The sequence below is a fragment of the Komagataella phaffii genome, chromosome 2 (genome assembly GCF_000027005.1).
Source record: "Komagataella phaffii GS115 chromosome 2, complete sequence".
NCBI classification, from domain to species: domain Eukaryota; kingdom Fungi; phylum Ascomycota; class Pichiomycetes; order Pichiales; family Pichiaceae; genus Komagataella; species Komagataella phaffii.
In genome coordinates, this window is record NC_012964.1 from 2,090,936 (window position 1) to 2,114,063 (window position 23,128).

The 23,128-nt window shown below is 40.4% G+C and overlaps 12 protein-coding genes across 12 annotated transcripts; 7 read left to right on the top strand and 5 right to left on the bottom strand.

Annotated features, from left to right (window-relative positions):
• Positions 1-109: 109 nt before the first annotated feature.
• Positions 110-472, bottom strand: PAS_chr2-2_0158 (uncharacterized protein; the record flags this gene model as incomplete). The annotated part of the gene is made up of 1 exon (XM_002492004.1): positions 110-472. One exon carries the CDS (start codon positions 470-472, stop codon positions 110-112), a length of 363 nt encoding a protein of 120 aa, XP_002492049.1.
• An 86-nt stretch (positions 473-558) lies between these two features.
• PAS_chr2-2_0157 (Subunit of the tRNA splicing endonuclease, which is composed of Sen2p, Sen15p, Sen34p, and Sen54p) lies at positions 559-1,692 on the bottom strand (the record flags this gene model as incomplete). The annotated part of the gene is made up of 1 exon (XM_002492005.1): positions 559-1,692. One exon carries the CDS (start codon positions 1,690-1,692, stop codon positions 559-561), a length of 1,134 nt encoding a protein of 377 aa, XP_002492050.1.
• A 597-nt stretch (positions 1,693-2,289) lies between these two features.
• PAS_chr2-2_0156 (Hypothetical protein) lies at positions 2,290-3,378 on the top strand (the record flags this gene model as incomplete). The annotated part of the gene is made up of 1 exon (XM_002492006.1): positions 2,290-3,378. The coding sequence occupies one exon, from the start codon at positions 2,290-2,292 to the stop codon at positions 3,376-3,378; it is 1,089 nt and encodes a 362-aa protein (XP_002492051.1).
• A 220-nt stretch (positions 3,379-3,598) lies between these two features.
• PAS_chr2-2_0155 (Hypothetical protein) lies at positions 3,599-5,707 on the top strand (the record flags this gene model as incomplete). The annotated part of the gene is made up of 1 exon (XM_002492007.1): positions 3,599-5,707. One exon carries the CDS (start codon positions 3,599-3,601, stop codon positions 5,705-5,707), a length of 2,109 nt encoding a protein of 702 aa, XP_002492052.1.
• Positions 5,708-6,811: 1,104 nt separating this feature from the next.
• PAS_chr2-2_0153 (uncharacterized protein) lies at positions 6,812-9,604 on the top strand (the record flags this gene model as incomplete). Its single annotated transcript, XM_002492008.1, has 1 exon — positions 6,812-9,604. The coding sequence occupies one exon, from the start codon at positions 6,812-6,814 to the stop codon at positions 9,602-9,604; it is 2,793 nt and encodes a 930-aa protein (XP_002492053.1).
• A 219-nt stretch (positions 9,605-9,823) lies between these two features.
• On the top strand, positions 9,824-12,091 carry PAS_chr2-2_0152 (Hypothetical protein; the record flags this gene model as incomplete). The annotated part of the gene is made up of 2 exons (XM_002492009.1): positions 9,824-10,016; positions 10,074-12,091. 2 exons carry the CDS (start codon positions 9,824-9,826, stop codon positions 12,089-12,091), a joined length of 2,211 nt encoding a protein of 736 aa, XP_002492054.1.
• Positions 12,092-12,291: 200 nt separating this feature from the next.
• Positions 12,292-13,332, top strand: PAS_chr2-2_0151 (Type II HSP40 co-chaperone that interacts with the HSP70 protein Ssa1p; the record flags this gene model as incomplete). The annotated part of the gene is made up of 1 exon (XM_002492010.1): positions 12,292-13,332. One exon carries the CDS (start codon positions 12,292-12,294, stop codon positions 13,330-13,332), a length of 1,041 nt encoding a protein of 346 aa, XP_002492055.1.
• Positions 13,333-13,492: 160 nt separating this feature from the next.
• Positions 13,493-14,404, top strand: PAS_chr2-2_0150 (Protein required for the transport of amino acid permease Gap1p from the Golgi to the cell surface; the record flags this gene model as incomplete). The annotated part of the gene is made up of 1 exon (XM_002492011.1): positions 13,493-14,404. The coding sequence occupies one exon, from the start codon at positions 13,493-13,495 to the stop codon at positions 14,402-14,404; it is 912 nt and encodes a 303-aa protein (XP_002492056.1).
• An 83-nt stretch (positions 14,405-14,487) lies between these two features.
• Positions 14,488-15,936, bottom strand: PAS_chr2-2_0149 (uncharacterized protein; the record flags this gene model as incomplete). The annotated part of the gene is made up of 1 exon (XM_002492012.1): positions 14,488-15,936. The coding sequence occupies one exon, from the start codon at positions 15,934-15,936 to the stop codon at positions 14,488-14,490; it is 1,449 nt and encodes a 482-aa protein (XP_002492057.1).
• Positions 15,937-16,715: 779 nt separating this feature from the next.
• On the top strand, positions 16,716-18,496 carry PAS_chr2-2_0148 (Cell wall protein that contains a putative GPI-attachment site; the record flags this gene model as incomplete). Its single annotated transcript, XM_002492013.1, has 2 exons — positions 16,716-16,791; positions 17,316-18,496. 2 exons carry the CDS (start codon positions 16,716-16,718, stop codon positions 18,494-18,496), a joined length of 1,257 nt encoding a protein of 418 aa, XP_002492058.1.
• Positions 18,497-18,609: 113 nt separating this feature from the next.
• On the bottom strand, positions 18,610-19,274 carry PAS_chr2-2_0147 (Hypothetical protein; the record flags this gene model as incomplete). Its single annotated transcript, XM_002492014.1, has 2 exons — positions 18,610-19,094; positions 19,160-19,274. 2 exons carry the CDS (start codon positions 19,272-19,274, stop codon positions 18,610-18,612), a joined length of 600 nt encoding a protein of 199 aa, XP_002492059.1.
• A 1,763-nt stretch (positions 19,275-21,037) lies between these two features.
• On the bottom strand, positions 21,038-22,887 carry PAS_chr2-2_0145 (Isozyme of methylenetetrahydrofolate reductase; the record flags this gene model as incomplete). Its single annotated transcript, XM_002492015.1, has 2 exons — positions 21,038-22,425; positions 22,464-22,887. 2 exons carry the CDS (start codon positions 22,885-22,887, stop codon positions 21,038-21,040), a joined length of 1,812 nt encoding a protein of 603 aa, XP_002492060.1.
• Positions 22,888-23,128: the final 241 nt, after the last annotated feature.

Genomic DNA, 23,128 nt, shown 5'->3' on the forward strand with positions numbered 1-23,128 from the left:
AACGATGGCTATTGGTTGATCTTGCCAAAGTCGTTGTAGAAGGTGATCGTTTTCTTTGTGCCGATTTTAAAATCGGATTGCCTGTAAATTTTTGCTGAGGGGATGAGAACTATAAGAGTCCCTTCCATGCCTTTTCCACCCACTTGCAGTCTCTAACTGGAACCCCATTAACATTATCGACAGGAGAACTAATGCAAACAAAGTTCTGCTTATCAGGAAAAACACATTTTATTTGGGATTGTGGAAATGGGCAGGGACAGTCCACAGGCTTAGCAACACATGCAAAGGTCTCAGGACAAAGATATTTTTGGCAGTCTGAGTTGAGTTGTTGCTGTTCGTAGTCTTGAGGTTGATTGTTTTGTTGCGTCCTTTGTTGTTGACGGTTCTGACCACCGAAAAATTGCTCAAAGTCAAAGGCCATAACACAGTTGGCAGCACCAACTATAATCGTAGCCACAACGAATCCTCTCATTCTAAACTATGCGGTCTAATGGTTTATCGATGAGGTGTATTCTTTTAGCTGTTACTATTGAATTCGAGGATCATTAAATTACATAATCACGCTCTATTTCGGCTTGGTAGCCATCTCCTGTATATAAATTCGTCAATGTGGTACAGTTCCAGGAGATTTCTCAAAGAATGGGGAGTTGGAGACTCTGAAAACATAGTCAAAGCCTGCTGAAATGCATCCTTTGTAGGCTGGGTAACATATGTCAATAGCAACGTCTTGTTAACACCGCCAACTACTCTGCTGATAGCTGATATATCGATCCATTCGTTAGATGGAGAATCGCTTGGTTTATAATCAGGTTGAACCAGCACAGCAAATTCAGCATGTTGAAATGGAGGGCCTCTTCGGTACAGTAGAAAATCTGATCCAAATTTGGTTCCTGATTTTACACACCAGCCGTGGCTCTTGTAATGATGATAAACCATGTATAACAAAATGAAAGAGTTATCCACTTCCAAAGAGCGATTCATACATAGTTGGAACAACTGAAACAAATCAAAATCATTTACTTTGGAGCCAAAGCAAAATGATAAAAAGAGGGCCTCCACTGGCATCAACTGGAGATATTCAAGATCTTTGATATGAGTCTCATCGATAAATAAAGCAGAATCAGCCCTTGTCTGCTCTTTCTTGTCTCCAGCCACCGAGTAATTTTCCATTATAAGTTCACGTAACGGTTTGCGTTGAAGTTGCTTATTGTCCTCGATCAAAATTCTTTTCAATTTGGTCACCTTTTGCAAAGAAGTCATATCTCCAGTAGTTTTGAAATAATTTTCTTGCGCCTCTAGTTCTTCCCGCTTAAGCTTAAACTTTTTTCTTTCCTCTCGACGAATCTGAACGGTTTCTTCGTTTGTAAGCAACAATCGACCACTCTCATCAAACAGCGGGTCCAGCCCCAACCTTCTTCGAGTTCTGTGCAACCAAGTGGGTTCGGAACGGGATAATATACCCTTTCCAATAAAGCCACTATTCCAAACTTCGTTCATGTAGTGAGAACCCGAAACTTTGAATATACCATCGCAGTATTGTATATCGACTACACTCTGCTTCAACTGGAACCATTGTTTAACATAAGAACCTAGACACCAGATCCAAGAAATTGGATTGTGAGTGACCACAGGTAGATTGATGATATTGATAGGCAAAGGACGATCATACTGCTTGCTCTGTTTCTTCGACATATCTACATTCTGTTAGTTGACTATTGATCAAACAATGTTTTATCCTTATCGTTCAATTCAGATACCGTTATAGTCTTAAATTTGTGCTCACATGATAAATTCAAGCAACGTTTCGATCTCATCACCAGAAAACGAATGGATGTATTGGAGGTTATCACTTACGACTTGGCCATCATTTGTTGGATTATGAATAAACTTTGAACAGGAGAATTTTTTGCTGGAAGGAAAAAAAAACCTGAGTAGTAAAAGCTCGCGAATCAAAGTTATAACCGTTAGGGCTACTAAGGCATTTTTTGGATAGAAACTTATCGGAGACGAAGCAGGTGCTAAGACATATCAGTTTTGCTGACCTCCGGTGTATTTCACTTCCAGTGGAGAATCAGGGAAATTCCTTCTCATCTTGTTCTCTACCATCTTCAAATGCACCTTTCTGCGTTTCTGCATTAAACTGTTAGCCTGCGATGCTGACACGTTTGTAATTTACCCAAAGAGGAAATATTTATTTATCGCGTCCCTAGGTTCCTACTCTTTTGGCTTTTTTTCTTGATAGTCGGTTCACTTTAATCCTCTACTAACTTTTGGACTTTCTTCGCCGAAATGCAAAGCACTCTTATAGAAGACAAGAAGGCTCAGAAGCATGAGGACAAAATAGCTGAAAATATCTTGCGAAGGGCGGAATTAACCCGAATTACCCAACAACTAAAGTCAAAGCTATCCAAGGTGGGTAGATTGGCAGCAATGGACTCTGAACAAGGGTTACGCGGGAAGAAAGCCTTTAAACCAAATGGACTTCCCATTGCAATTGCGTCTGGTGGAGTCAATGAGGGATCACTTAATCCTGAGCAGCCAGAACGCCTGAAGAATCACAATTCATCGCCCGTCAAAAGAGATCTTAACGCCAATAATTTACCCTCGTCGCCAGTTTACTCATACAGAACATCTGATCTTTCAAGCAAACTTGGTAACTCGTTTGATAATGATGATACTTCTTTAACAAATCCCCCATCGACACCACCTAGAAAGCATGAAACGTTGACATTATCCAGCAAGAATGAGGCACAGGTTGCCCTTCAAAACGCCATTTTGGCGACTCCCAAATCTAAGGTGATTGGCAGGAGTGCAAATCTCAAGACTCCATCTGGTAATAATGGTCCAAAAGAGCTTGATGATGGGGCAGATTTATTGATGTTCTTAGCAACGTCACCATCACCTTCACGTCCAGGAAATCACATACAGAGTCATAGCAACGCACAGCTGCAAGGAATCGTATCACCCCGTAATTATCAAACACAATTGCAGAATGTCAATTCAACTCCTCCTAGGCAGAAGGATAGATCTTTTGGTACACCGTTGGGTTTACCATCTTCATATATCAACCGTTTCAACATGACCCCCGGTACGCCGCGTAATTCTGGTCAATTGAAAGGACTCCAACGAACTCCGGGATTCAGTATGAGTGATTATGTTAATTTTTTTACCCCATCCCCAAGACAGCATAAAACTCCAGACGTTAGCTATTCTAATATTGTCACATCCAACATCTCAGTGCAGGGCACCCTATTGAATTTTGACCGCTCCCCAGCAAATCAGAAATTAATGGGTTCGGAGATAAAAACAAAGGAGACCCGGAAACCTAAAGACGCCAGAGATGATGAATCTCCGCTAAAGAAGCGAAAGGAGAACTAAGATGCAAGGGAGCTATCAGGAATGAAAGAGGGGGTAGTATGTTTTATATATCGGTACATAATAAAAATTGGATTTGGTAACAAGGGTTCGATATATCTTCTGCGCGAAAACTCCTCTGGGTTCAGCTCGTTCGTATAGCATTTTCGCGCGAACTTTATTTATATAAATGTCCCATTTTCATTTTCCCCCCCAAGACAATTCTTGTAAATATCCCGATCTGATGAACACTGTTCCTGAGAATCAGGATCACAATAGGCGTCGGTTACGACGTGCTACTTTGGCGGAAAAGATCAAGGTTCTGGATTGGCACAACAATTCGGAACGAAAATGCCAGCAAGCCACCCTACAATACTTTCACGACTTAGGTGAGTTTGCTATAACAAAATCCACCATGAACAGGTGGGTGCTAAACGAGAAGGAGCTGCGACAAGATTTCAAGAATCTTACATTGAACAATAATAAAGTTTACAAGACAAAGCCAAAGTTTAAAGATCCTGAAGTGAACCGCTGTTTGGAATTGTTGTATGATCAGATTACTAATGAGAACTGCACAATCACGGAGCGGGAGTTGATTCAAAGATGGAGCAACTTTTATCTGATGTTTTACAATATCCCCAAAACGGACTTCAACTCAAGTAATATTCCCACAAAATCTAACGGATGGTTGCATCATTTCAAAAGAAGAACTGCCTTCAAGCGGGATTTGGTCAAACGTTTTCACACAGACTCAGAATTGTACAGCGTACGTACCTTGGAAGACGAAAAACTACGGTTAAAGAACACACTAGCTCGATACCAGCTGTCACAAATTTACCAATTGGATGAGGTTTCGTTCAAAATCAACCCAACCTGCTTTATCCCCAACCATCAATCCAATTCATTGACTATTCCAGATCCTGCAGAAAGAGTCACAGTGGCATTATGTGTAAATGCCACTGGTTCTTCAGTATTCGCTCCACTGATAGTTTCTGATTTGGAACCATCTAACAAGATCATGAAATCTTTGAAAAATCTATTTTATTCCAAATCAGGAATGCTGACCACGGAGATATTTTTCAAGTACCTCAAGAGTGTTAATGATACCATCGCACAGAATGCACCTCAAGAAAAGATCGTCATTTTGCTAGATGATCTGTATACCCACATCGTACCTCAAGATGAGTTCACCAATATTGAGCTAGTATATTTTGCTCCCTCGTTGAATAAGTTGGATTATTACCCGTTAGACTTTGGAGTGATCAGAATCTTTAAAACGGAAGTCAAGTACTCTATTATGCAGATATTTTTCAAAAAATTAACCATTGGAATGGATCAAAGTTTTTCGAAGACATTCACACTAAGCAAGGAGGACCTGATATCAGTCATCATGGATACTTGGAACACAATGAAGTATAATACCATGTTGACAAGTACTAGTTTTCACAATTCACAGTTGATTCCAAGTTTTGCTGTGCTAAACCAACACCGTTCAATGCCGTTTGATGCTGATGTATCATTTTCTCTGAGAGACACAAATAAAGAAACTCAGATCGTCAACATGTTGAGAGTTATTCAAGAGAGAAATCTGTTCAGAAATCATAAAGGGTTGCCCTCACGCAAACATTCTGACCTATATATTGACCATTTTCTATTCCCGGCAGAAGAGAAAGTAGAAAATGTCCACTTACAAGACTCCGACATCATTGAACTTGTTAGAAGAGAGCACACAGGAATTGATCCAGATCTGGAATCTGGGCAGGCTGCCTCATCTTCAATTCAGCACAACATTTCTTCTCAAATCGGACAACCGGAATCGACAGCACAAACTGCCTTGCATTCAACCGGAGCTCATGAGCCTAGGGGATACCTTCACAATGGATACTCTCAGGACCAACCTGCACATCCAACTCAGAGACAACATAACACTAATATCGTGCCTTCTCCCCTAACAACTAACCTCATCATGGGAGAATTGGACAATCTGAAGTCACAGAGGGCATCACCCCATTCTGCAATGTTAGCCAATTCCAATGAAGGCAGCATGAACAAATATTCAGCGAATGGAGAGACGGTCGAGGCGACAGAAATAGGCAAGTTGATGTTGGGCCGCCTAAAAGACTTCTTCTCGCTACCTGAGAACATCAATCATTATTCCAACTCGGCAATCCAGTTCCATCGTTTCTTGAACACTTACCTGCAAGAATCTAATGACCTCTACATGAAATCGTATGCTAACCAGAAAATTCATAAGCAGTCAAGAGGCTACAATGGCTCGCAAAACTTGGAACAGCCGTCCAAAAGGCGCCAACTGGAAGGGACAACAAATTCGTTTGACCAGTTTATGGGCTGAGACCACCAATATTTCTCGCCATCGATCCCACATATCGAGATCTTCTTGACAGAATGCCCGAAGTATACATTTTGTTTCCGAAGTTTTATTTTCTTTTTTCTTTTTTTTTTTTTTTTTTGGTCTTTTCCAAATCGAGCCTTATCTTAGATTCGATAATTTTCAGTAGCCCTCTATTTAGTAGTAGTGAGTGACGTTTTCTATTACATGTACCATACAGCCCACAAATATTTCGTCATTCTGGGCGTTATATCTGTCCTTCCAACCACTGATTAGCAAAGAACACTTGACCTGGTGATTTGAAGATGCTGCATCTCGAAGACAACTCGATGCAGCCAAAGTGTAATGCACCTTGCCGTACCAGCACTCTACATGGAAACGAAAAAGCCCAGATTGCGAACCCTTGACAACTAGAAAAACAGCAGAGAAGGAACAACTATCCGAATGTTTCTTGTGCATTACTTGCAAACGCCAGGGCGTTCGGCGTACTTTCACTACTATCGTCCTTCCATCCACTACAATTTCCGATTGTTCCACGCTCCAATCTCTGCACCCCCCACTTCTCCTACTCTCTCCCCCCCTTTCAACCCTATTAATCTTACGTTCAGGGATACGCCACCCTTGATAGCTTAACTATCTGCATAAATCCAGAGTACTCTTCCTGCCTTGAGGCACCTTACCGTTATTTATTCCTGTAAACATAGCTTCTCTTGAATAAACAAATAATTTGTGGCTTATTATGCCCAAATGTGTACGAACTAAACTTTTTAACATGCAAAGTTGCGGATTTTTTTGGACCTTTTCTATTCATAGATTTTTCTCCTCTGTTTTTTTTTTTCTTCCACCTCCATTTATCATTAAGTGTTACTATACGGCGTATACCGGTTGTGGACTGACCTTCATATCTGTTGAGCATAATTGAATTTTTTTTGCTTTGAAACCAAGTCGCATATTGCAGTGGTCTCTTTTCCTTTCCACATATTAGCAAATATCGTCCGAGAAAGTCGGTTGAACCTTTTCACCACACAATTGTGATCTGGGACAATCACTCTCTTCGTTTCATTTCATTTTCTTCTTTCACATACAAACATATTTGAGCAGTCATCGATGCAGGGGGGAAATCCAGACTCCCACTCTGCCACGGAAAACCCTCCAGAGTTACTATCGCCTCCTCAAATAGGGCAGCACCATGTCATCAACGATCCAGGAAGCGTTGTTCATTCTGGTATTCCGTCTGCTCAACATTCTAGATATCCTTCTCAAAAATTGGCCACTGATGCTCAAAATATGACGTTGGCACCTGCTCATGTCGTAACTTCGAACAATCCAGGTCATATTCAACCATCTCCAATTTACAGCATTCCAAGGCATAATAATTCTACCAGATACCCAGCCCCTCAAATGTCCATACAGCAACATCAACAGTCAATCCCAAACCAGGCTCATCACCCACCTCCACATCATCTGCATCAGCATTCCCTTTCCTTTTCTCAGCCCATAACGTTTTCTCCGCAACAGTATGTCTTTCCTACCCCAAATCTCCCTCCACCATCACAAGTTCAGCTGACCTTTCCGCAGGCGCAACAGGTCCCTTCTCAAATCCCAGATCAGAAAAGTTCTTATGGTCCCCCTATGATGATGGAGATGCCGCAAGGAAGACATTCGGCGCAGACATCTTCAGGAAGTATTTCAGCTTATGTTTTTCCGCCTCAACCTGGTGTTAAGCAGGCGCAGAAACACCTTAAAAAATCTCATACCACTGTCGCTGAATCTGATGCCAAGTTGAAGGAACAAGCTTATTCAGCATTGTCTATTCCTTTCGATGAATATGCCAACTCAGTCAAACTTTCCGAATCGGACAGAGATACCACTCCCTCCAGACAGACAACTAATAAAGAGCGACAAGAAGAAGCATCTTCCAGAGAAAGGCAGAGACAAGTTTTTGGCATGGTTGTTCTTTTGAAAACCTGTGAGTTGAGTGCAGATTCAGTTGTTGCCAGAAATAAGATCTACAACTATTATGCTTCCATCTGTTTGAGCAATGGCATATCTCCTCTCAGCGCAGCATCATTTGGCAAATTGGTTCGAATAGTCTTTCCATTGGTTACCACTAGACGTTTGGGAACTAGAGGGCAAAGTAAGTACCATTACTGCGGCATTAGACTTATAGCCGATTCCGAAAGTTGTCCAAAAGATTCTGCATTTCCTCTACAATTTTCGACATCCCAGACAACGTCACAGAATAACTCATCATTTGGCTCTCCTTATCAATCAAGTGTGAACATGTCTACAAGCCAGTTTTCTCAAGCGAACCCTCCTACCTTTACGAATTCCCCTGCTTCTGGTTCTGTTTCGGTCATATCTAATAGGTTGACTTCGATTAATACTGCGGACACTGCACTTTCCGCACTTGATAACTTCGCCCATGTTTCTCTCAAATTTGACATGGATCTTTGCTTGAAAATGCATTACCCGAATAAGGATGACGAAGAGATGGAAGATTCAATCACTCTTCCAGAATTATTAGATCATTTAGAAGCTTATGATACTCAGATACCCGAATTCAGTGAGAAGAATATTGACTCACTTCAGGCTTTATACAAAGACCATTGTGTTTCCATCTTTAAATCTTTAAGGTATATGCACCTCAACAAGTTGTTTCAGCAAGTGCTTTCTTTTCCATCGCAACTGAGTAAAGACCAGTACGCTATTTTTGTGTCTCCGTATGTTAGCTCATGGATTGTGCAATGTGATTTAGTAACTTACAAGGCCATATTGAAAATGTTGTCCAAAATAGCACTTCAAAAAGTTCCTGATTATGTTGTGCAACAACTGAAAGTTGTCTGTACCACTTTACCTGAAAATATTTCGAATTTGAATTTACCGGCAGTTGTACTGCAAGTGAAGCAACCCCTGGTAGATTATTTCTGCAAGTTAGTATCTAGGTTGATACGTGTCACCATGTCAACAGGGTGTGCATCCAAAGTGCTAAGCAACCCTCAATCGAAGAAGTCAATCATCAAAAGCTGGCAAAATAATGTCTCTTTCGATTCATTAGCCCTTAGGGTTCTACCATGTCCCAAAGAAAATAGGGAAAAAGTTCTTGAAATTCTCACGAAGCAGGTTCCTTTGTTCCTGGAATCCATATCTAGTTCAAAAGATACCAAAGAAATCAAAACTGAGGAAGGGTCTACATCTGTTCTTCCCACTGACAGAGTAGTCGAAGCTTTTAGTTCGTTCCTGTTAACGCAAACAAAAAGCTTTCCAACTGTACCTGCCTCATTTTTTTTATTATGTCTGAACAGTATCTTAACTACTGCCTTGAGAGACATCTCTCTTGCGGGGTCGGAAGCTTTTTCTTCCTGGTGGCTAGTAAAATGCTGGATTGATGAATGGATGGGATGGTGTGCGGAATACAGTGGATTCTTGCTAGCTTCGACGGCTAGTTTTCTGTTAGACAATCCTGTGCAGAGTAGTAGTGAAGAAAATGCGTATGTGAACAGCAGCGTTTCAAACTCTCAGAATGTCCCATCGAATGTCCAACATTCCCACGAGAATGAAAAAGCTCATGAAAGCAACCAAGAAGAAGGAATTCATATGGGACAAAGTGTTATCGGAAGGCAGAATAGCGTCCATTCCGGCAAGAGCAACCCAAACAAGACTGACAAGAATGAAGGAACAGATCATGAAATTGACATTCCTGTAATGGCTGATACGTTCGACGATCACCTTGACGATGAGTTCATACATGTGGACGAAGACGGTATTATTCCCTCCAAACGCCAAAAATTGGAAGCTGACTTCGTCACAAGAATGGATGATGAGTCTGGCTCTCAAATCGATAGCGATATCTCTCTTTTGCATAAACGACTTGATATTCCAGAGGAGTTTACATCTTAGGGTAGTGTTACTATTCCTTTAATGCCCATTGTTCTGTTTACAGTTAATTTAGTCCTTATTAGAAATTTCCTGAGAAGAAAACAATAAATGCATATACTACTATGTTTGATTTAGCAAGGCGATCTATCACCAAGCCTATCGATTTTGTGCGAGCATTGTAGATCAAAATTGCTTTGCCATTTGTGAACTTTAAACCAGGAACTGTTTTCCAACAAAAAAATGATTCTTGAACGGACCAATTCAGCACTCTTTGATCCAATTCCGCTTGACCAAGTGCACACCAATGGAAGAAGCAAGTTTGAGCGTATTGATTGTGGTCGAGTTTTCAGGATCCCTTCTGGGTTAAGTGTGGTTGATCCAGATGAAGGTCCCGAAAAAAGGGGAATTCAAATAAATTATCAAGCTCCAGCAGGTAACATAACTCCAAGGAATGTATTTACACTTTAAAGTTGATGTGCTAACACTATAGATTCTGTCATTTACAATTTTGTACCTCAGTTAGAGATTCTAGAGATGAACAAATCAGACCTATCGCCTGACTATAGGGCCACCTGCTGTTTTCGTTGTTTTAAACCAGGGACTTTACCTGCCAGAAATTCGAATGTCAACGACATTAAGAGTGATCAGGGTTGTCATCTTAAAGGAGTGATGGGCAAAAACCTTAGTATCAATGGCGTTGACATCAAGAAATTGTTACGATGCTCAGGCTGTCGAGTGGTTAATTATTGCTCCCTGTCTTGTCAATTACAAGATTGGAACGAGTTTCATAGTAAGGAGTGTACTTACCTCAAGGATTATTTAAAAAAGTACTCTATGGTGCCTTCAACAACTGAAGTTTTGGTCAATCGTATATTACTGAAATATAAAAGTAACAGTCTTTTCAAATTACAAATTGACATGCTGACTTCACATCTCGAGGTTCTTGAAGATGAGGTTTACAGAGGTCATGTGGAACACTTGCAAGTTCTAGAGCAGGGTCAACATATACTTGAAAGGTTTAGCAATGTCTCTTCAAAATATGCGGAGGATCTCACCCTTCTCAAGAGATTGGTTCTAACAGTATTTGTAAATAGTACAGTAATGTACAACGAATTTCTTGAACCAAACGGGTTAATGTTTGATTCGTTCTTTGCTCTGATAAATCACTCTTGTGAACCAAATATCTTGGTTATTTTTCAGAATGGCAAACTGAGTCTGAAAAGTATTCTTGATATCAAACCAGGGACGGAGTTGACTACAAACTACGAGTTCACCAATCTTCCAACAGCACTTCGCAAATTGAACCTACGGAGTAGATTTTTCTTCGACTGCCAATGTCCTTTATGTTTGAGTCCAATAGACAGAATGCTGGCTGTTCAATGTGCAAGCTGTGGAACTATTGCAGGGTCTTTTGACCTTGCTGAGAAAATTGGATCCAGAAATCAATTGAAAATGGTCGACGGATTCCAAAGGAAAGGACGGGCCTGTTTGAAGTGTTCAAGCGAGTTTCCTGAAACATTCGATAATATCTCTACTATGTTTCAGAACTGTCTGTCGACTTTTATTGAAGACGCTCAGACATATCAAGTGGCAAATCGAAGAGGGTATATTGACAACGAGGAGCATTTAGTAAAACTTCTTGGCTCCAACTTCAAAATTCTGAGCTTAGCAAGCGCAGCCAAGTACATCAAACTGATCCAAATGTTGCAACAATGCGCAATGATTCCCAATAACTTTTACCTCGAGTCCCTCCTGTTGAACCTAGTCACTGACTATTTTAGTGAATCAACAGATCAAATCACATTCACTAGATTAGGCCTACTCGAAAGCTTCAATGAATTACAGAATAAAAAAGAGAATGAAGTGATCAGAGTTTTTCAAAAAAGTCACATCTTGAAGTCAATAGCGCTTAACCTGTTGAACCTAACTGAAAAGCTATCAAAAAGTTCCAATCAAACCAAAGTCCAGGAATCTTACGAAGAATGGTTTCACCTTGAAAGTCAAGCAATTATTGCGCTATCCTCTTTTTATTTTTCATTGCAGGGGTTTGCACAGGTCTCTAATCAGCAATTCGGAGTCGTCAAACAACACTTTGAGGATATGGCTGTGGCTGGATTTACCAATTCAGTCCTACTGTTAGAACTTCTTGGAAGTACAAATTGGTTCCTGGAAAGTTGGTCCAACTTGAAATTTCAACTCATTCTTCAAAAACTTTCTTTATTGCTTAAAGTTCCTCAATTAAGCTTAGATTTTTCCACTCAGTATTACAACGATATTTCCAACATCAATCTTGTTGGAAGCAACTTTTCAAAACGAATAAGTCAATATCTGCGTCAAAGAAACATATCGATTACACCGCAGATTGTAAGGACACCAACTGAGATATCGCAGTTTGAAATAGTTGAGTCAGATCATCCAAAATGGTTGAGACAAGGGGTAGCTGATTGCCTCTCGATACCTGTCAGTTCATCCTACACACTGTTACCCCAATATTTGAGATTACCTTGACGTGCACCACTCAAAATATTTGTGTCCCCAGGTGTGAGACCGGGCCGAACAACGTAGAACCTTCTAGAAGCAATCATTCGTAGGAACGCAGAGCTAGGCTAACCCGAAAAAAGTCGTTCCAGGAATCAATCTAAGAGCGCAATTCGTATTTAAAGTAAGTGGGGTGCCACCGCGAGATTTTATAGAACAGTAATCAAAATATGGTGAAAGAACAAGGACTATACAATTTATTGGGTATATCACCATCGGCCTCTGATGCTGAGATCAAGAAAGCCTATCGTAAGATGGCATTGAAGTATCATCCAGACAAGCCGACAGGTGATACTGAAAAATTCAAGGAGATTTCTGAGGCATTTGATATACTGTCAGACTCCGACAAAAGGGAAGTCTATGACCAGTACGGCCTGGAAGCGGCCAGAGGAAACGCACCTGCTGGTGGTAATCCATTTGCTGGTGCTGGTGGCCCAGGAGGCGCTGGTGGCCAAACATTCAGTTTTGGCGGTTCTGGTGGTGGGCATACCTTCTCCCAGGCTGATGCTTTCAATATATTTGAGCAATTCGGTGGTTTCGGTGGCCTAGGAGGCATGGGTGGTGGAATGGGCGGAATGGGAGGTGGAAGAGGTGGTTCTCCATTTGGAGGAGGTGGGGCCTCTTACATGAAGATGCCAGGCGGGTTTGGCGGAGAGTCCCCAAGTTCGTATGGTTCCCAGGTTGAGCCCGAAGTAGTGACTTTGAAATTAAATTGTACTCTTGAGGAGTTATTCAATGGTGCCACAAAGAAAATGAAACTGAACCGAAAGGGTGCTAACGGTGTTAAGGAAGAAAAGATCTTATGCATTGATTTAAAACCTGGTTGGAAATCGGGCACCAAGATCAACTTCACTAACGAAGGTGACTATCAGCCTGAAGCACGTACTAGACAGACGATCCAGTTCATCATAGCAGAGAAACCTAACGATACATTCAGAAGAGACGGTGATGATTTGCATTACACTATTCCATTGACCTTCAAAGAGTCTCTTCTAGGATTTGATAAAGAAATCAAAACCATCGACGGTAAGAGAATTCATGTTAGCAAATCCCAACCAATTCAGCCCACACAGACCATCAACTACCCAGGTCTGGGAATGCCGATCAGTAAGAAACCGGGCCAGCGTGGAGATTTGATCGTGCACTACAAAGTGGACTATCCTATAAGTTTAACAAGAGATCAAAGAGATGCCATTTCCAAAGCGTTTTAAAGGAGCTTGCATAGGTTGATGATGGAGTAATGTATATTAGATAAATAGTAATTGATGGAAATCATTCAATTATGTAAGCCGCGACGAAACCTTAACATCTGAAGTGGATAATCTTGAGTTTCTGTCTTGACGACTTATTTCAACCCCATAGTAACTAATCATGTCAGTTATCCTAGCTTCAGCAGGATACGACCACACTATTAGGTTTTGGGAAGCGCTTACTGGTGTTTGTTCCAGAACGATCCAGTATTCAGACTCTCAAGTGAATCGGTTGGAGATAACATCTGATAAACGGTTCCTAGCAGCAGCAGGCCACCTCCATGTAAAATTGTACGATGTCAAGACTGCAAACCCCAACCCAGTCACTTCATTTGAAGGCCATACGAATAATGTGACCTCTATGGCGTTTCAAGCTGATAATAAATGGATGGTGTCGTCAAGTGAAGACGGGACAGTGAAAGTATGGGATGTTAGAGCGCCCACAGTACAACGAAACTACAAGCATAATTGTCCGGTCAACGAGGTAGTAATACATCCCAATCAAGGAGAATTGATTTCATGTGATCAGGAGGGAAATGTGAGAATTTGGGATCTCGGCGAAAATCAATGTACGCACCAATTGATCCCAGAAAACGATGTACCTGTCCACTCAGTCAGTGTCGCAACTGATGGAAGCATGCTTGTTGCTGGTAATAATAAGGGAAACTGCTATGTCTGGAAGATGCATAACCAAAAAGACGTGACTTCACTTCAACCAATAACAAAGTTCAAATCTCATTCAAAGTATATTACCAGGGTATTGTTGTCCTCAGATGTGAAACATCTTGCGACATGTTCAGCGGATCATACGACTAGAGTGTGGTCAATTGATGATAATTTTGGCATTGAAACTACTCTACGTGGTCATCAGCGGTGGGTCTGGGATTGTGCTTTCAGTGCAGATTCTGCCTATCTTGTTACCGCCTGTTCTGATCATTATGTTAGATTGTGGGACCTTGCAACCAGCGAGACTGTGCGACAGTACAACGGACATACTAAGGCAGCTGTTTGTGTCGCATTGAACGATGTTTAAAAGGATTCGTTATTTCATGTACATTACTGAACCAAATGATAATTTCTGTATCTAAACTGAATAAAAGTACAAATATATACTACCTACTTCTTAGACTTCTTCTTCTTTCCGTCTTCCTCGTCCTCATCAGCCTTTCTTTTCTTTTCCTTCTTTTCTTTCTTTTCCTTTTTCTCCTTCTTGTCCTTCTTTTCCTTTTTGTCTTTCTTTTCCTTCTTGTCCTTCTTTTCCTTCTTTTCTTCGACTTCCGTTTCGGTATCATCTATCTTCTCAGTTTTATCTTCAGTCTTGTCTACAGACTTCTTAGGAGTCATGAGAGCAGGAGTTTCCAGTTTGGAAGCTGGCACTGGAGGAGGTGCTTCGTTCTCGTGGCTGATGTAATCAGATTTCCAAGAATCTGGGGTGTTCTCATTAACCCTACCAAATTTGTCCAACTTTCCGTCAGCTTTGAGCTGCTTTTTCTTAAGAGCAATTGGACCAAGTCCCCATCTTCTTGGGTATGTATCACGCTCCATAATGCATCTCTTGACCTTGGCAACTACACCGTGGTCACAACTTGAAAGGTCAACAGTTGTCATCTGTGCGATACCAATAGCAATGGCTTCACCCTTGGTGGTAATAAGAACAACTTCATCGTATAGCTCGATTCCTTCCTCATAACGCAACAAACCTGGAAGCATCAGTTTGGCACCGTAACAAACAGCATTCACTGCAGAGTCCTTGACTACGACTCTTTTGTATCCTATCAACAACGTTTCCAATGGGTGAATAATCTTTCTCAAATAAGTTTCATCTCTGGAGTTGTCATAAACCCATTGGGCATCCATAACATCGTGCAACGTAACCAAATTGTCATTTTCAGACAAAGCACCAGATCTGACACGACGAAGTTCTTGCATATGACCACCAACACCCAACATCATTCCCAGATGAACACACAAAGTTCTCATATAAGTTCCAGCTTCACATGAAGCCCAAAATACTCCAAGGCCTCTCTTGTTATCGAATTCCAACAATTTAGAGTCGTATATGGTTCTTACTCTCAGCTGTCTCTTCACGGCAGAAATCAAAGGTGGTCTTTGGAAAAGGGCACCTGTCAAATTCTCAAGCGATTTCCCTAGCTCTTTTTCATTCTCCAAGGCATCATGGAGACGTACAACACATACATACTCTTTACCAGCACCTTGTTGGGACTTAACTAATCTGGTAGCTCTGTCGATACAGACCAATAAACAACCAGTGACCTTTGGATCCAAGGTACCAGAGTGACCAGTCTTTTCACAACGAAGAATTCGTTTCACCCAAGCAACAACTTCGTGGGAAGAAGGGTTGGATGGCTTATCCAAATTGATCACACCTGAAGAGATATAGTCCTTCAAGTCTCTTTTCAAGGGAGAGCACCCGTGAGGGATAGGAGTATAATGCCCACTTCTAACCAACAACTTGTCGTAGTTCTTCAAGAGCAAAGGCCAGTCCGAAGTATCATTGGAAGGAGTCACGGCCTCTGGCTTAATTGTGTAATCAGTTTCACCCATGATAAGTTAACGTAAAGAAAATTTTCAGTAGAAAAGAAAAAAAAACCTAACCTTTAAGTGTCGTGTACTCAACAAACGATGTTGGATGAACCTTTTCACATAGTCACTGGAGTTAGGAAGTGCGATGCGGTATTACATTACAGATGGATGAAGGCCTCCCGCAATGCTTTAGTTTGAACATCTACGTGGGATTTAAGGTGCAACCAACAACCGGAGTCTGTTAATCTAAATTGGGAACAACGGACATTGACAAAAAAGAAGCGGCTATTTGTTTATGTTTACCATGAGGATTTCAGCTCAATCCGTCTTATATAATCTGTCACCTACTTGAGTTTTGTGGCCTTTTCAACAACGGAATTGAGATACAGTTTGGGATTTTTTTCATGCTAAGTCGTATTTCTCTTTCACCCTTTGCTGAACTAATCCAAAGTTTATTTTGATCTTTCAACGTCTACACATTTTGAGCTACTTCTGATCTTCTCTTCGAGTTTTGGGCTTCGGTACCCGTAACAATAGTGCAAACTGCTAGTGTGTAAATATTCGCGCATCGTGAATAATCCTCAAACCTACATGTTGATGCAACTAGTTTACCCTTTTTAGTATTATTCCCCGATCTGGACAAACAAAAATAACGTCTCACAACAAATCAAGCCTCGATTTTTTGCTCTGGAAAATATCAACCGACGTACTATATTAGGCCTCCTAAGGCCATTTTTTTTTTCCATTTTCTCTTCACATCCTTGCGCTTATTTTTTTTTGCTCTAATTAAAAGTCCAAAGATGCAGTTTGGAAAGGTTCTATTTGCTATTTCTGCCCTGGCTGTCACAGCTCTGGGAGAAACAACTTCTTCATTGAGTAAGTATTGATCATTTGAAATTTTTTCGGGAGTTTTTTTTGATGTTCTGCAAAGGAATCCAAGAAACATTTATGAGGTTACCAGGTAGGTTTTTGTTCAGAAGTAACTAGGTTGACTCAAGCTTTCAACTGTTCAATCTAATAGCCTGAACTGTTTGAGTTTACCTGGTAGTCCTGAGTCTTTCAATTACGAGAGAATCCCTGTGATCCGATCCCTGTCGCCAAATTCAAATCGCCCAAGACGGTCAGCCAATTTGTTTTCTGATGGCTTGGGCGCTTTATGCGTCAGGGACGAGGAACTACAGTTTTGCCATACATGATACGGGACTATCCAATGCAGCTCACCCTTTGTGGTGTGAATCTTGCCCGTTTCCTAAAACGAATCAAACGGGCGGAGCTCAATGGCAGTTCCACATCTGTATGGAGCTATTTTTAGATTTTTGGTTCCTTTCGCGATTTGTTGATCATGACACTCCCCTAACATTTCATTTTCTTCTGAGATAACGTACTAACAATATGCCAAGGTGCCACATTGACTTCAACCACACGAATTTCAATTGCATCTGGATGTAGTCTTGAAGACTTCACTGCTACTGCTCAGTCTAATCTTGATGAGTTGTCCGATTGTGAAGCTGTCAGAGGTGATATCCACATTGCCGGAAGTCTGGGATCAGCTGCTATCGCTAATGTCAAGGCCATTTACGGTTCTTTAATTGTCAAGAATGCCACCTCTTTGGTTTCATTGACCGCTGATTCTTTGACCACCATTACCGAACAATTGGCTCTTTCTGAGTTGACCATTTTGGACACACTCTCTTTTGCTCAATTGACTTCCGTTGGTTCTATTTACTTCGTCACCTTGCCAGCTTTGGAAGAGACCGGTTTCCACACTGGTGTCTCTGACACTGAGTCTGTTTACATTTCTGACACTGCTTTAACCAACTTGGACGGTATCGTTGCTACCGATGTCGATGTTTTCAATGTCAACAACAACTTCAATTTGGACACTGTTGACTCGCACTTGGAAACTGTTTCCTCTGCTTTGGAGGTTTCCTTCAACTCAGACGATGTTGAAGTATCCTTTGACAATTTGTTGTGGGCTAACAACATTACCTTCCGTAACGTTGCTTCCGTCTCTTTGAACAACCTGACCACTGTTAACGCTTCTTTGGGTTTCATTGAGTCTGGTTTCCAAAAGTTGAGTTTCCCAGGAATCACCAGGGTTGGTGGATCTTTCTCCATTGTTGACAACGACGATTTAGAAGAAATAGACTTTTCTAACGTTCAGTCGATTGGTGGTGGTTTAATCATCGCTAACAACTCTAAGTTGACTGACTTCAGTGAATGGGAGGACTTGCAAACTGTTGGTGGTGCTCTTGTTTTGGAGGGTTCTTTCGACAACGGTTCCTTCCCATCTTTGAGAGCTGTTAGAGGTGCCTTCTCTTTGGAGTCTGATGGAGATATCTCTTGTGATGACTTCTCTGATATCAGGGGTGACACTGCCGGTGAGTATCAGTGCTCTGCTGCTTCGTTCTCCACTTCTGCTAGTGCTCAGTCTTCTTCTAGTTCAACCAGTACTGGCGGATCCTCTACCCACACCGGTAGTTCCACTGCTACCAGCTCTTCTAGTGAGGATGCTGGTGTAGCTTTGGCTCCTGCTTCTCTCTTCACTTTGTTAGCCTCAATTGTTCTCGGATTCTTGTAGACATAGAGAAATAAAAAGAAGAAGCAGAAAAGTTGAATGGAATATTTGTATTGTTTAGTTTTATTTTAAAATTTAGTTCGTAATGAATGTTTTATAAGTATTTCTATACGTACTTACAACCCCTTACCGTAGTTTCCAGACTCAAAAAAGGAAAAGATAATCTTGACAATGTTTTCTAAAGAGGCCAACCATTCCAAGAGTTGAGCGGTGACCTTTTCTTGGTCATCTCCCAATTTTTTGAAAAAGTCCGCTCTATATGGACAGGCTTTCATAGCTAACTTGAAAATTGGCTTGATCACGAACGAATGATGCTTACTTAAGGTTTTACCATAGGCATTAGTGAAAGCCTTCGTGAGTTCATAGTCTGGATTGTCTACAGTCTCTCTCATAGCTGCTGCAGTAAATTGAAGGCCTCTAGATAGCCATAATAAACCTTGGGTAGCGGATTTGCCCTTGATCGATGCGTCTTTCTCATCCAAAACCAAGTCTTGAAGCGTAGCAGCATCGACAGGTGACTCAAGAAGCTTTTTACGAATTTTGTCAACATTTCCTTGCATGTCATTTTGGACTACAGCAAATGCTGAAGAACCCAAGAGGTCTATCAAACGGTTAGTACGACGTGATTAAGAGAGTATTCTGGGTGGGGCTAGAAAGTTCACGTACCAAATAGTTTAATCAAGGACTCCGACGCTTGCAGGAACTCGTCCGTTGCTATTTTTCCATCCACCAAAGGGACATCCTTGAAGGATTTCTTCATTCCATCGAAAAAAGTTGACATAGTGTGCTTGTAGTGAGTTGTAAGGTAAAACAATTATGAAAACTAAGACCCCAAGACTACGTCAACTTTAAGCAAAAATCGCGTTTATTTTTCTTCATCCAACATTTAAGTTTGTTGTATATTCTAGTGAGGTACATTTTCGCTACTGCAGCACAAAGAATTCAACTTAAAAATATGTGAAAAGTTCAGAGTAAATAGAAAAAGAAGATGTATTTAATGTTCTTGATTAACGTCAACATACCGAATATGGATTTCTTTTATTGTCCTGAAACAAATACTAATAGTTATTACAGATTATCTTTTATTAAGGTAAAAAATGAAGAAGAAATAAAACTCCATTTGTGTAATATAAACACAGTTATGAATCCATATTATTTTGTATTAAGAAATGGAAAAGAGGTAGTCTTAAAAACAAAGAATATGGCTTTCTGTAGAGAATACGCGTTAGGGGAATATGAATCTATGGAAGAATATATGGATAATATTGAAATCAGTAATACTACTCCAGAAGAAGCAACATATCCAAAAGATCCACCGGTTGAATATCAAAATGAGAAAAAACTAAGAATTTATAATCAATCAGAAGAAAAGAAAATAGACTTAGACTTTTTATCATATTTTGAAGCTAAAAGTAAAAAAGAAGCATACATGAAAGAGTTGAATCAAGACCATTTAAATGACGGTACTTTTCTGTATATAGAAAATGATAAAAGTTATATAATGTGTGTAAATAAAACAGTCGACTGGGAAATAGAAGTTGGATGGTCGAGATATCTTCTGCATACAATGTTTGAAACATATGGTATTTTTGAAGAAATTTATGAAAATTTTAAAGTATAATTAAGTTAGAAGAAAGTTTTTTGAATTTTTGTGATTTGAAATATAATATAATTTTTGTTTTTATTCTAATGAGGGGGTGAGTTGAGAAAGTCATCAACTTTTATGCGAAAGTCGAGCCTTCTATTCTCCACTTTTCATGATCTAAATGGAATAAAAAACAGCTCATTGTTTTGGTTCTAAATTATGATGAGTTCTCCATGGAGAATTTGTTAAAAAAAATTGAACTATTGGAATATGTTCCCAGCAATCTAAAAACGCCCTTTTAATTGGGTGGGGTATGTGTAAAAATATTTTTTTCCCGCTATGCTATGTGTTGGTGATCCTTGACCCTTTGTGTAGCTAGAAGTGATCCATAACGCCCTTTAAATAAATAGGGAAAAACTACTTCCATTCTTTTCGTATGTTGGATAAATCGGTGTGTGATAGACATCAGCTCTTTATATACAACATAAGGAGTTTCCTGTAAAATGACAACCAATTGATTTCACTCCTAAACTCTTGCTATGAAACCTTTCTAACAATGCTTCTCATGTTGGAATGTTAAACGTTATGATTTATAGTTGACCGAATTATTCGTCAAAGGTTTGAAAAAAATAGTTCTTGGAAAATTGGGTCTTGACTGCGATGGTTGCGGCTACTAAAATTAGAAAAGTCTTTGATTGAACTTTATGTAATAGTACTAATCACCGTTGAGGTGAACCTATCTAATATACACAGGCTAAATAGTATAGCTTCCGATAACCCAATGAAACATGAAACAAAATAAAAAGAAAAGAGAAAGTATCACACAATAACCTGACTCTCAAATAAACGGGAGTTTAGGCTAGTGTACAAGGTACGTAACTTTATAGTCAAATAAAGCTAAAGACAGTTGATGTCTTACCTGCGTATATGCAAAGAAACTGGAAATTAAACAGAAATTTTTAATGCAACGTTTTGAACAGATCAAAAATCTTGACATTAGGATTCTGGACGTAGTTGTTATCCACAATGTTGACCAAAAAGTATTCATCATGAAGTTTATCCAGAACAGCTCTAGTTTTGGAATCTCTAAGAACTTCAAATTCGTCCTGATCCTGGTCCTTGAACAACGAAGACCAAGCTTTGAAAACCCGGAATGCTTCGTCTTTCCAAGCAAGGAAGGAGCATCGTTCTACAATAGTAGGTTGGACCACTTCTTTACCAGGAAAGATTCCCCAAGTAACAGCGTTGATGTCATCTTCTTTGCTGTTAGTTATTAGCTCTCCTTGAGCATTCACAGCGTAGAAAGTCAAAGTATTGAAGTTGGAAGAGTATGACTTATTAAGTTCTTCAATGTTGCTGATCAGCTTTGTCAAGAATTTTGCCGGAATGAAGAACTCTAAGTATTGCTTTTGATAGACAAACCCATTAGATGGTCCCCAACCATGTACGTTATGGTTAGAAGGGAGTCCATTAACGCAGGGTTGAGAATTGATGGTTAAAATTCCTTGACGGTTCAAGGCCAGCAAATCATCTAATAAAACATTGATCTCCTTGCTGGTTTCTCCATCTGACCAAGGTAGTGAAGAGAGATTACCTTGTAAGTAACGAACGAAAAGATCAATCACATCATCTATGGATTGCGGCTTACCCCATAGCTCCACTGCTCGTTTAGGAGAATGGCGGATCAAATCACCATCACAGAGATCAACCTCGCCAAATGCCGGCGATCTGGAATCACCCCATCGACCATTGGGAAACTCGTCCCAGTTGGAAGTTCTAGAAATATAGGTGAACTTTCTGTTGCTCCAAAATATAGGTCTTATAGATTCATTAACTCTTGTGGGGTTAAGAGATCTTCTCCATGGAACAGTAACCTGGGATTCAACACCACAGTCACGAACAGAAGCGACTGGCTGATTGTGTGTGTCTATTAGTTGAAGCTTTTCTAAAACCATAATTGTCGATTTTTCAAGATTCATAGTGTAAAAGTGTAAATGGTTAACATAGCCAGACTCAACTAACTTCAAACACATATCAGCTACTAGCTGCGTACCCAGACAACGAACTTCAGAGTCGTCATCCTTGCTGGCATCTAGCTGTTTCTGGAACCAGGATGGGACATTTATTTGACACCACTTTGCTCTACGAGAGAAAGAGGCATATGTCGAAATGGGCATGATTCCAGGAATGATTGGTATAGTAATACCGTAATCTCTAACTTTTTTACACCAAGTGATAAACTGCTCTACATCGTAGAACATCTGAGTAATCATAAAGTCACCACCAGCATCCTGCTTTTCTTTCAATATTTCAATCAATCGGTCAACATCTGGTTCATCAGGATGGCCTGGGTAAGGCGGCTACTCCAATACAAAAGTAGATCACCATACTTCTCCTTAATATGCTTGATCAAATCCTTAGCATATCTAAAACAGCCAGTAGATTCAGACCCGTCTAAAGGTGGATCTCCACGAAGCGCCAGAATGTTTTGACAACCTGAATCATACGCCGACTTTAGAGCTTCGTCAATCACTTCCAAGGTCATATTGGTACAGGTCAAATGCATACAGGTTTCCAACCCCAATACTGTTTGCGCAGTGTTGATCATTTCGCAAGTGAGGTTAGACGAACGCCCTCCAGCATTCCAAGTGATGTCTATGAACTGCGGACTTAAGTTGTACATTCTATCCATTCTATCATACAAGTTCTGGACTCCTTGTGCAGTCTTTGGGGTGAAGAATTCGAAAGAGAATGTGGGCGGCGCATCCTCTCTTCGATGCGCACTAGACAATTTCTCAGTGATCTTCATGTTAATGAAGTTATCAGTTTGAATGAACAGAACGAATGAAAAAAGAAGGAAGGTGGATTTTTCAGTCTTTTAATATGGATCTCAAGTCCGGATTTTTTCAGTTATACGACCAAACGCGAACAAGTGCAGAGAAGAATTAGGGTCCCACGATGTAATTGTTGGATTAACTAGACTATTAAAGGAAGTAGGAGGAATGTTTGTTTGTTAGAAGCAATTCTTCACTAAGCAGCGTTCAGTTGAT